The 12,913-nt window shown below is 39.3% G+C and overlaps 1 protein-coding gene across 4 annotated transcripts in view; it reads left to right on the top strand.

Annotated features, from left to right (window-relative positions):
• Positions 1 to 10,367, top strand: part of BNIPL (BCL2 interacting protein like) — a 161,739-nt gene extending 151,372 nt beyond the window's left edge. For all 4 annotated transcript variants that reach the window (XM_085639873.1, XM_085639876.1, XM_085639875.1 and 1 more), the window contains exons 9-10: positions 2,988 to 3,086; positions 9,691 to 10,367. In XM_085639873.1, the coding sequence (XP_085495999.1) occupies positions 2,988 to 3,086; positions 9,691 to 9,715 (124 nt within the window). In that variant the 3' untranslated portion in view covers positions 9,716 to 10,367. The remainder of the gene's footprint in view (positions 1 to 2,987; positions 3,087 to 9,690) is intronic.
• The last annotated feature ends 2,546 nt before the right edge of the window (positions 10,368 to 12,913 follow it).

The following is a 12,913-nucleotide window of genomic DNA, read 5'->3' as shown; positions in this document are numbered from 1 at the left end:
ATGTTTTGAAAGGCCATTACAGTATCGATGTTACTAGAAAATTTGTCCAAGCATGTTTTTATATGGTGATATTTTTTTTAAACTACATTTTCCATAAATGATAGAGATCCCATTTTCGCCTTGTGTTTTAATATCAGCAGCAGAGACACATGCCTTCACTCTATAATATAAACTAGAGTTCAACATTAACAAGAGGGGGTGATGATCACTAAGCAGGCTAGGCTGTATAAAACATTTATCAACTAAGGACCTGCATTTCCTTGATATTAAAAAGTGATCAATACATGAAGACGATCTAGCCCCCTCATATGTATAAATAACATGAATTCCCTCATTAACACCCGGCTCCATGATTTCGAAATTATATTTATGCATAACATAGTTAATTGTTTCACCATAGGAATTGTGACGGAAATGAAAAATGTGATCACCTAGTTCATCTTCATAACCACATTGGTTCCCTGTAAAAGGATTACACAATTCACTATTAAAATCACCGGCCCAAATTAGTACATACTCACCCCCAGTCCCTTCAAGAAATTGTCCAGCTCTTCCTCCATTGTTATAATTATCCTGTGTCTCGTATTATCAAAAATATTATTCTAAAAATGAATAACTACGATATTCTGCTTTCCTTTGACAAAGAAGAGTAGGAACTGGTAATACTGTGAGTTTGTAAGGGTTTTCTTTTAAGGTCAGGGGAGAAGACACCGATATTAATACTGCTAGACCTCCACTTGCTCTCCCGGCCTTAGACGGAATTGCTTTAGTAAAATAGTTTTAAAACCATTAATAAAAAAGGCTTCTGTAAGCCATGATTCTTGCATTAAAATCAAAGAACGATATTGTATGCTTTTAAGCCATACAGTGTTGTGCAATTTATTTTTAACCCCTGCAACATTCCATGACATAATTTGCAATGATCCAACCTATGAGCAATTAGTTGGATCTATGTCAGTCAAACTAATAAGGGGGGTGGAAATGCTGCAAGTGTTTGTTTGCGCAACATCTATGGGTGCTGCTTCTGTACTAATAGGAGAAATAATATGATTACCTTCGTTCAATTGCGCTGCTTCTAAACACACTTCTTCTATCTATGTACTCAAAGACTTGGTAGTATAAATTCTATTATCCGGTTGTACAGATTTTAAGCCCAGTCAATCGACCTCACTACAGCTTCTTAAAGGAGCAAACCTATTTGACGTAGATAGTATCATGTGATTTACAGTGCTATGTTGGGCTCTACCAGTTAGGTGGGACTGCTCGGTTCCAGATCTATAGAAATATCCAAGAGGTACTGCAATGATGGTATCATTAGGGCGATCGCATGGCCAAATATATTTTGCTGATACTTCTTCCAGTAAGCGATCCACCACTTCAGGGTGGCGAAAATTTACTACAGCGCTGTCCCCTTCACATGACTTTTCCCTTCTGCCCACCCAACTTACTCTTCTTAACATGATTATTTATTGGGATAGAAGCCTAGTGCTACAATGAGTATTGGTGGAGAACCAGTGTACAGCCCGGTTCTTCAGCGATTCCCAGGGTTCTGTGGAATTGTCAGGGTAGTTTAGGGACATTTTTTAAAACAATGACATAGGGAGTAGCCTGAGGGGGCAAGCTAAGAGAAACCCCCCCCCGATACCTCTTAGGTTGTTGGTAGCCTTCGATTGCTAGATTATATTTAGAGCCATTTTGTGGATTACCATTCTTCGTTTTAACAACAGGATTTAGCCTAGATGATCCGGGTACTTCCTCTGTTTGTTTTACGGCTGATTGATGAATATTAACCATCTCTATTTCACTTACATCAATTTGTGATCTTTTATCAAGGTTTCTACTAGACATAGGCTCTTGACATGTATTAGATACATTAGATGTCCGTAAAGCTACAACCAATTCCAACAACTGGGAAATGTCTTTTTTGCACTAGTTTTATTTCAGTCATAACACGCCTTTCAATAGTGTCAATTTTCCAGTGTAATTTTTTGAAGAGTGTATCAATGCCTTGCATATATCGTATTGACTCCTCAAGACCTGTCCCCATGTCCTTTCCATCCGGTTTGTGGTCTTCCCCATTTTTTTGGTTTTTGGTAAACTGTTCTTTGCTGGTGCTGTGTACTGTTTACTCCTCTTCCCGGGTGGAGAAATCAAATCGGGTGTATCCGATGCTATGGAAATTTCAAGGGAGGTTGTTAATACATAAGGGCCCGACTTAATGAGATGATCTGGCTTAGGGATGTTGGAACTATTATCCTTCAGGCTGTTACTCCTGCCATGACAGTTACTCGAGTCCTGTACTTCAGGCTCAAAACCAGCACTATTACCACTATCGTTGTCTTCCAAGATTGAACTAGCCTCCTTTTGGGCAACATTCAGGGCTGTTTTAGTTGCCGCCAGTTGATCCTCTACTTGTACATTCTCACTGTTAATAATGTCTATTGCATTTTCCAAATCATTTGTGATTGGTACAGTTTTTCCAGCAGGCTTCCTCTTAGCTGTTCCAAGTTTTCTCTTCCCCATTTTACTTCGATGTGCTTCAAAGTGAGGCAAAAGAAAAATGGTTAGTGCTCCTTACCGGTACACTTGACTTCGGAATGCAGGGGAAGGGATATGGCCCAGCCTTTGTTAGTCTTTTAGTCTTGTTAGTCTTTTTGGGTGTTTAAACAACACCTTCAGTTCTAAGCCAATCCGGTTTTCCTGAGTATTGCATTAAAAATAAAAAGGGTTTCTAGATCTGTTCTACATACATTACCACACCTACTGGTCTATTACAATTGTAAAATTGTAAGTGATAGTTAATTTATTTCAAAATGTAACACTTCTATTGTAAGAATATTTTCGCATGTTGAAACTGGCATTTTTTCTTTTTATTTCAACACTAAATTTTTTTAAATCAGCCACCGCAACAGTTTACCAAGGTCAGACCTACTGACTATGCCAATGCATGGCTTCTGTTTGTAACACTTTGTTTTTTACTTTTACAGTTCTAAGTTTGGGAGGAAAATCCAGTTCATGAACAGCCTGTGGGAGTTGTCACAACTTATTTCGCTGGACCACGTGAGCATCCCAGAGTGTATCAGACAGTAAGTCTGCATTCATTCCTTTTCATACTAACTGGACTTTTTCACAAGACAGAGTTATGTGTAACAAAACTGAGAACTAGCTGGAATTATGGTAATTACTTCTTTTCAACAAATGACTGAAAAAGCTTGGCGTGTGGTGCTTAAATCCACTCAAGACACTCTCCAATCACCAAACCTCTGGTGAGTAAAACAAACAACAGCTATCATCCTTTCACCGGATGTGCCCTCTCCCTCACAGTGAGCATGAAGCACACACTAGAGATCCATGCTGATCAGCCAATCATAGGCAGATGGATTATTATTGATGAATGATATCACTCATCTCCCAGCTACTGATGGACCCCTTGACAGTTTTTAGAAACAGACATTCATGGTCATTGATAACGGAGCCTTAACTCTCTGCCATTAACTTATATCGGATGGATTATATTACAAGGGTATTCCACACAGCACACAAATATATGCTCAGATTGGTATATCCCAGATAAACACAATTCCAGTTACAGGACTGGGGTATCGGCAGCCTCCCAGGCACTGACAAACACCAATCCGATCAAACGACCAGGGATTCCTCCACCTTCCTGCCATTGACAAACAAGTGTACAATTCAGGACTCTGGTATCCATTGCCTCCCAGTCATTGCTAAACACCATGCCAGCTGTAGGCAGAAGGTATTTCACAATTTCCAGTGAGAAACATCACTCAGATTACAGGAATGGTGTACCCTCAATGCCATAGCTTTTGACCATAAGCCAAAGTTATACTCCGTCTTCCAGACATTGAGGAACACCACAGCAATTACGTCCTAGGTAATTACATGCCTTGACAATTGTAGAACTCCCACCTACAGTTACTGACAGACACCATGCTGATGAAAAGTCAGCGTCTTTCTCTATCTCATAGTGATGATAAAACAATGTCAGCTACAGCATATGGTATCCCACGCACGGATGGAACCAATCCTCCTGGAGGATATGGAATATCCTAGCCACTTACGTATGCTGCTCCACTTATAGGTGAGTGGTATTCTCGCAGCATTTGATAAACACCATGCCTATTACAGGCCAAATGTATCCACTAACTGAAAGCCACTTTGAGACACCTGACCATCACAGTCAAGGATATCACCTAGCTCTAGTTTGTGACATATCCTACACATTTTATAGTATATAGGTATTTACCCAGTCATTAGCTATTATATGCGTGGGTAATCCCCATTTCCCAGCCAATGACTGATTCCAGGACAATTACAGAGTGGTAGTATCTCCGCTCTAGACTGCTAGATGCAGATCATAAGAAAGGGGTGTACACTCCTCCCAGTCACTGAAGGATACCATAATGAAAGGATTTGTTTTGTGTAATTGCCAACTCTTGCAGACCAGTGAGTACAGCTTTACCTATGTTAATGCGACAAAGGACTTGGTCCTGAAATTTGGACTGGAGTTTACCGACAGCAATTGGTTACCACATCATACACAATGACAAACCCCAGTCTAATCAGCTTGGTTTAAGGTTGACGGTATCACCCACTTCCCCATTTGTTAATGAACACCCTGATAATTATTAATTAATTAATTAATTCTCCCAGCCAATAAAAAGCCACCATACTAATTCTATGTCCCATTATCCCCTACCCTTAGTCAGAGATGTCACATTATCCACTTCAACCACAAGACGTCAGGCATTTTTGTAATGACCAGTTCTTCTTTATTCAAAATAAACATATGTTTTGTAAGTAGGTTGGTAAACTTGTTGTTTCAAGTGAGGCACTTCCTTCCACTGTGGCATTTGTTTGAAGAGAGGAAAGCCAAATAGTAAGGGTGTAATATATGTTAAGGACCCTGTTCAGTGATTGTTGTGGCTCATAATTTTCTTTAACTAACCTGTCAAACGAAGTAAACTTAAGAGCACCTTTTTTTCAGATCTTTTGAGGCAAGTGTAAATGCTTGTTTTTCTTCAAAAGCCCAGTCCACTTCTATGCTGTTATCTATTTCTTTAACAGCTTTACTAGTAGGTTGCTCTTTGTTCCACTTTTCCTTGATATGTCAGATTAGCATAATGTTGGTCATAGTGCCTTCCTTTAAAAGTCGAGTTCACTGAACAGCCTTCAGCTGTCTTCCTTGTTTGGCTTTTATCTGGTCAGTAATCATTAGAATGATCTACCAGAGAATATTAGAAAACTTGACAAAATTGTTGTTTTCAAAAGGATTTACTGTTTTAATGTGCCTGGAAAACCTCTTTTTGATCTGATGCAATTTTCTTGTTAGGGATTAGACACCTCATGTTCATGTTTTTAGTACTGTGAAAATATTGTGGAATCACTTTGGCATAATACTTCATGAAGCACCAAACCTTATTTATCTGTTACTTATTTCCTAGTGGGTTTGTCACCAACACCACCTCAACTTATGTATTCCCAGGTTTAATATCCTCACTCCAAATAAGACACGGATCTCCCAGTCTTCAGATATTTTACCCTCAGTGTGCTTGATGGATCCGTGTACCATGCTCTTATTGTGTTTTAGCACTGATCAATAAGTAGTCATGAAAACAAGCTAGCTCTTTTGCAGCAGCAAATATATTCTTCGTAATAAGTTGAAAAAACGCGGTCATGTATGTTAGGCCAAACGGAATCCTAGAAAAATGATAAACTTCCGGAGGTATTGAAAGATATCAAATGTTTGTGTTCTTCCTCCAATTCCACTTGTGATACTCTGATGACAGATTTACCACACTAAACTATTATGTCTTCCCCAGGTCATCAATGTATCAGCAATGTTGGGAGAGGATTCTCAAAACCCTAAGGTGTCACATTTCATTTAAAACCCAGAGGTGCCACACATTTTGAACAAGTTGTGTTGTTGGGGGGAGATCACAATTTGACTTATGCATTCCAAAACTTACTGTGGTTCTATCACATTACTTTCCTTCATGTTTTCCAACTCCGTGCACACCCGGTCCACAGCAGTAATAGATATCTTCCATACCTTATGCACAAATGGTCCAGTACTACTTCTCAAAAGAGTTCTGTGCCAGAACCAGCAGCTTACTATTCTTTTAAGCCAAATACTACTGAGTGCGATTTTGTCATAGTCTCCAATTTGATACTATTTGTCACTTGCATTACTAGTACACCACTTCTAGGATTTAATACAATCTTATCCTGTATAACCCATCCTAACTACATACACATAAATAACCCAATATCCTTAGGACTTTGGCGCATTTTGAGGATTATAAAGCGGCCTTTGAGTAGACGCCTCATACACTCCTGTTTTCACTCCAGCATTACTTGACATTATCAGGGATTTAATTGTCACTCTTTTCCAGCATTCTACTGACCTGCTTTTATCTCCCAATTTGTTTCTTGAACGTTTCCAAAAATAATTTACACTCCTTCCCCTTTTTAGGTTTCCCCTGCAAAGTATTTGCGCTGGCTTGCAAAACTCTTGTAAATAAGAAAAATAAATCTTAAAAGGGTTGGCTCCTGCGTCACTCTTGTTTCCTTGCTTCTCACTGGCCAGAGCCTCCACCTCAGATTCCTCTTGGAGCTTCCCAAGTGTCCCTGCCGTGGAGCATAGACCAATGGTGCAGGATCCTGCAGATACTCTTTTTTATTTTATTTCGACATGCACTCTTAGAGTGCATGTTTCTGCAGTCCCTCTCCTTCACTACGCTGTTTTTCGACATACTGCTCTGCAGTGCTGGCTGCTGTGCAACATGGCTTAAAGGGGGAAAAAGTGCTATACCACGGTCAATGCTGGCCATATCATAGTGTTTTTTTTCATTTAAGACATGTTGCACCTTAGCTGGAGCTGCTGTGAAACATGTACACAATATTTACAAAGCCAATAGATTTTGCACTGGGGAAACCTAATGGCTTTGCCAATGTTTGTTATTATTTACCTTACCTACACATATTGTACCTAATATAATCCGTGGTTATGACATTGTTGAGTTTGTGATCGCACACCAGCCATAGCTTCCTGCATTTTCGGATTATTCGTTTTCATTATCAGTTTGTCCTTTATGTACACATCACTAACCTTCATGAATTCACAATTAGAGTCCCTAACAATGCAAATCATCGACCAGAGGTTTCTCTAAAATCCTAGATGAGGGACAATAACTTAAATTTATCAACAATAACCTTGAGTGCCGTGTTTCTTTAAAAGAAACATGTTCTTGGTCTTCACTTCCTACCGCTTGATCCTCTTCAACATGCAGCTCAAACTTTGCACCTTCGAAAAGTTTAAAGACAAAGGTGTCCTCATATAATCTCTTACCCCTGCTGCTATCACACGCAAAGGGGATATATCCTTCCACTCTTCTACCACTGTTTCCACTGCATTGCCAGAAATGGTAGAGCAACATAGGTCTCCATGTTGATCCACGCATTTAATAGACTAGTTCAATTTTTACAACACATTACACATAATTCCTCTGGCTTCCTCCTGCTAGTCAGTGTTTCTTACATTCTCTTTAAGCATACCATATTTATCGGGGACCCAAAAATTCTGCATTAAAGTGCGGTAACTAAACTGAAAGGAACACTTACGTTACTTATCATTTTTGAGGAGTGAAACAATTCACTGCTTATTCCATCATACTGTGAAATTTCATTTTTTCCAACTTTTGTCTCTTTTCTTCCATATTTTGTTACATGCAAAGATATAAAGCTTTTGATACCGACCCACTTGTACTTCACATGTTTCCTTAACGCTCCTTACTAGTGCAAGCAGTTCCTCTCATTTGTGCATTTACTTCTATTTTGTTAACCTGTCTCCTTCGACATTAACATATATCAGAGCAGTTAAAAGTCTAGTCTAGCTACTCTGTTTCCGTATCCACTTCTGATGCACCCATGATGTATGGATAAGTGAGCACTTCACCTGGAAGTCATTCAGTGGTTTAACAGTTCAGTCTTCCACATTTTACATCTAATGCAGTTATATGTTAGAGTCGTTCTAACTCTACATACAATTGCTAAGCGGACCTGATCTCCTTGATTCCATACCTGCTGCTCATATTCGCATTAAGCAAATGACAACACATGCTCTGGAGCAGCGCTAGTAAGCACCTGAATAATTTTAACAAATAAGACTTTTTTCAACATTTCCAGGGACTTTCGCTCTTTAACCATGACATATTTCACGCAATGCTAATCATGCTGTCTTCCATGCAACACCCAGTGCCCTATTCCAGATAATTCTGTTTTCCATTATCATATAACTCAACTCCAGTATTTAACACATTCTGGTGAAATAGTTTAGTTTCTTAAATCAAGCAAGGCTGTGGCATTAGCACATGAAATTAGCTCTGCCCTTCTTATTTTAGCTTACTTATTTTAACTTGTATCATCTTAACACATATGGATTGTAACATCCCAGTGACCAGCTGGTTTGCTTTAAACTTTTGTACAATTTTTTTCATACTGTTGTCCATTGTTATTGAATCAAACTTGGTTTACCCAATTGGTTTCCACAAATATTTCTCAAGTAGGATGAGGTATCAGTATGCTGGAAAGTTTATACTTTGCAATTAAAGCTTTGATCATCATGGTGAAATCGTTCTGCTCTTAGAAGAGAACTAGTCACAAAGAACTGACCTTTTCTTAAACTAGAACCATGAGGCAAAACAATTGGCTGAAATGAATGGGGGGAACTCTGGACTCAAATCCAGGCTTCTCTGCTTGGTCAAACTACATAATCCTGGTAAACCTGCACCCTTTTTCTTAATATACACATAAAAGTCAATCATGTAAGACTTAGTGCACTGTAATGATGCTCACACAATAAATAACCATGTATATGGTGCATACCAAACTGAATTGTTTATTGGCTCACACATAGCTATGTCATAGTGACAATCTTTTTTTTACATCTTTCTAAAGTTACTTCTAGGAAGTATACCTTTTAATAACTGAAACTTGACGTAATTGTGTAATTTAATTTATAGTAATAGTAACCCAACAAATGTCAAAAAGTGGTCTATTGTTACATTTTACCTGGCAAATGACAATAATTATTTTCATGGCTTGGCTTGTATACTGCATCCTCTCTGGTCTGACTCGAGCTCTGCTGAATAAAGCCTGTGACTTGCCAATCTAAAAAAGAGAATTATGATTAGGTACTGCCTATATTCTTCTTTAAACATGGGACAATAAATCCTGATTACACATATTATCCAACAGTCACGTAGACATAAACATCAGCGCAGCAGTAAATTTGAATATATGTTCGTTTCAATTGTGTGGTTCATCACAATGTCAAATTTGCTAATACTATAACGGAAAACTACTCGCGTAAGAAAAAGTAAAGCAGGTACGATATTGCTTGCTTTCAAGTTTCCAGGTAGATTTTAGTCCATCAGTTTGGCGCCTCTCTGCACGTTCAAATGAAAGAAATGGATTACATTTTGTTGCTTACCAACAAGCAGCCTCAAAACTGTATCTGCAATTTGAAGGGGTATACTCTGTGGGACTGATTTCACAGAAATAATGTCCTTTGACTGTGAGTGTGTTTTCAGTTGGTGCTAATCAGATGAGCTTCTTTTGAATGATCATATGTTGAAAAATGCTGACATTTGTGTGTTTTCCCCAAAGGTTGGACCAGGAGCTAAATGGCTGACCTGGCCGAAGAAAGTACAATATTTGAAAGAAGATGGAAAGTCTGTTCTAAGAAGTACTGCATGGGGAAACAAGTTCTTTACGCCACCAGTTTAACTTAAACAGTGACCACGAAAAGGAAAAAATCCACTTTTTGCGTTTGAAAAATACAGGAGAGCTATACAACAAAAAGGAGAATTTCAAGATATTTTGATCACCAATCACAAATAGATGCCAGGTTGACTTGAACTCTGGTTTCCACTGCCATTTTTATACAAAACTATCACCATTTAACTTGTGATTTTTATGGCCCACCAAAGACTACTGAAACTTGAAACTTGCACGCTACACATTTTCTTACCAAAAGCAGAGATGCTTCAGTGGCCAGAGGATTTGTGGTTTATTCAGCTAAATCGTATTTTTGGTTTTAAGCTTTTACGACCTAGAGACATTATTCTAGTCCCATAGACTTTGGTTGTACAACCAAAACAGATCCGTCCCTTGTGACGATGATCAGTCAAATTAGATTGTACGTATGTGTAATTGCAAGTCTGTTAACAGAGGACAGAAGTTGTTTGTTGAATTCATTATGATTGTATTTAGTGTCTGAATGGGTTTGTAAAAAATTTATAAACACAAATTTGTGTGTGTTAAAATTTCAATTTTCTTTCAAAGCAGATGTCTCGAAGCTTTATGCAGTGTTTTGAATTCTGCTTTCTTTTTTTTTTAACCGAGGAAACAAGGATACAAAAGCTGTCCCTTTCTCTCCACAAAGTGCCCTACTTAAAGCATGAGCTCCTCCGGGAAGGGATAAAGATAGTGCAACCTTTCAGACGCTTTAAAACAGAGATGTATGTGGATGAGTATAGAATACAGTATTGTATCAAAGAGTGATTGGAGGGTAGCTTGGTTCTGAGAGTGGAAGATGACTAATTGCATCGCGATGTGGTCTCTCTTCACCTCTTTAGACAACTGGAGCACTATTGGAGGGGGTGGCCTGTTTGGGTGCATAGCTGGAGACCGGTAGCCTTGTTTTTTTCTTTCTTGCACTACTTTATTTCCCCTCCAATGGTGTTCTGGTCGACAGGTGGGCAGAGAGCCATCAGGGATGGTAAGCTTGTCAGTTAAATAAGTGGGGGAGTCAGGGGTTCGTGATGGCTTTCTACATGATGCTGCTGGTAATCAGTCTCAACCCAACCCCAAGTGAAATTATCACAGATGGTGTGAATCAAGCTCTAGCCAAAATAGCAGAATAGAACATTTTCCAGCATATGCGACAAGAATTTCAGATTCTATTAAGGCCACGAAGGCAAGGATTAAGCTTCTCAATCTTTACTGCATAATTAAACAGCAGCCAATGAAAAAACAGTAAAACATATATATAACCACTACAAATCCCATGAGGCTTTGAACCATTCCTTCTTCAAACCACCAATCATAGTAGTCCAATGTCTACAAAATAGCAAGGCACCATCTTACTTCCTCTTTCTTTGCAACAAGCAGTCTTTCTTTATTGCGCGCCAAAACAGGATACAGTTCAAGCTCTCAACGGAGAGCAACTTCAACTAACAGGTCCCAGAAGAGACAACTTATCCATAAGGGTGTATAACGCCACCCGACCAAGAAATTCCATATTCAGTTCTGTTTGGAATCCGTTCCTGTTTGGAATCCGTTCCTGAAATCAAAAAGAGGTTTGAGTATCATAGAACCCAGGGACTTTATCATATCAAGGGAGGGAAAAACAATGATGTCGAAATATATATCATATGACATCATGGCAGTTGAGAACCAATTTTACCTGTACCACCGGGTGGGATAATCCTCGCCTCCGTGTCCTTAATAGAATCTAAAATTCTTGTTGCATATGCTGAAAATGTTTCTATTCTATGGCAAGACCGGAGGCTCAGATTATGCTGGTTCAAAGCTGACCAAACACAACAGAAGGAACATGTACAATCGGTTTGTAATAAAAAAAAATTAACATTGAGTCTGATGACCAATCAGATGCTTTAAGAATATCTTCTAGCCTGGATCCCATAACAAAGGCTTTGGACGCCATCGCGCCCCTAGTCGAATGAGCACCATACACAGAAACACCTATACCAGCTTCAGCCATGACCCAGAGAGCTAATGTAGCCAACGATACAGGGCAGAAAGGTTTTTGAATTGATAAAAGCAAAGGCCCTAAGGGTTAGGCTCTGTGGGACAATGTACGCTCTTCATAAGTTTTTAAGCATTTAACCACCCCATAGTTTGTCATTATGAGGAAATGCAGGATAATCAATTGAACGTGACATAGTTTTAGTTCTCTTGGATATAATGAAAGATACACCTTGAAGAGAAAATAACCTAACGGCTAGGTCAAGCGCATGTACATCTGACACTCTCCGACAGGAGATGAGACACAAAAGCATGGTAAGTTTTGCAGAAAGTTATTTTAATGATAAATCTTTATTCTCAGGCCAGGACTCTAATAAAGATAACACATTAGAAACATTCCATAGAGTGTTATATCTGGGTTTCGGGGGTCGAGCGACCCTTATGCCTTTCAATAATTTGCAAACCACCGGATAAACACCTACCGGTTTCCAATCTATGTGATTACGTCCGGCAGATCTAAAGTTGTTTACCAACCTGTAACATAGCCCAGACTTTGCACATTCTGAAAGAAAATTCAAGACATCTTTCAAATCAGATCCCACAGGATCCACCACCCGGTGAATGCACTAACCCAACCAACGCTTCTATGCTGCAGAATATCGTTTACATGTGGATGGAGCCCAAAACTGTTGTATACATCCCGCAGCCCCTGATGAAAGGCCCTCAATTTGTTTGTGTCTCCTGAGATTTTCCAAACCATGAATGTCAGTTGGTCCTGCAGAAACAGCAGATCGGGGGGACCCGACTGGGTCCAGGAGTAACTGTGGAAATACAGTAAGTTGAAAGGGTAGATCTACTCACAGCTCCAAGAGATTAGGAAACCAGGATTGTGTCTTCCAAAGAGGTGTGACTAAAACAGACAATGCTAACTGGTGGCGGACTTGGGCTGTGGCGTACTTGGGCCGACTCTTGTGATCATTGCAAAGGGGGGAAAGGCATAATGCTGCAAATACCTTCTGGCTGGAGGGTTCCTGTAGCAATGACCTGTTTTGTCAAAAAATCTATCAGCTCAGAGTCTATAAAAGACTCTTCTTGTCAGGAAAAATGGAGAGGTGGAGGG

The sequence above is a fragment of the Triturus cristatus genome, chromosome 12 (genome assembly GCF_964204655.1).
Source record: "Triturus cristatus chromosome 12, aTriCri1.1, whole genome shotgun sequence".
In the NCBI taxonomy this organism is placed as follows: Eukaryota; Metazoa; Chordata; class Amphibia; order Caudata; family Salamandridae; genus Triturus; species Triturus cristatus.
The sequence above is the reverse complement of the archived record's forward strand: the minus strand, read 5'-3'. Positions and strand labels throughout refer to the sequence as shown.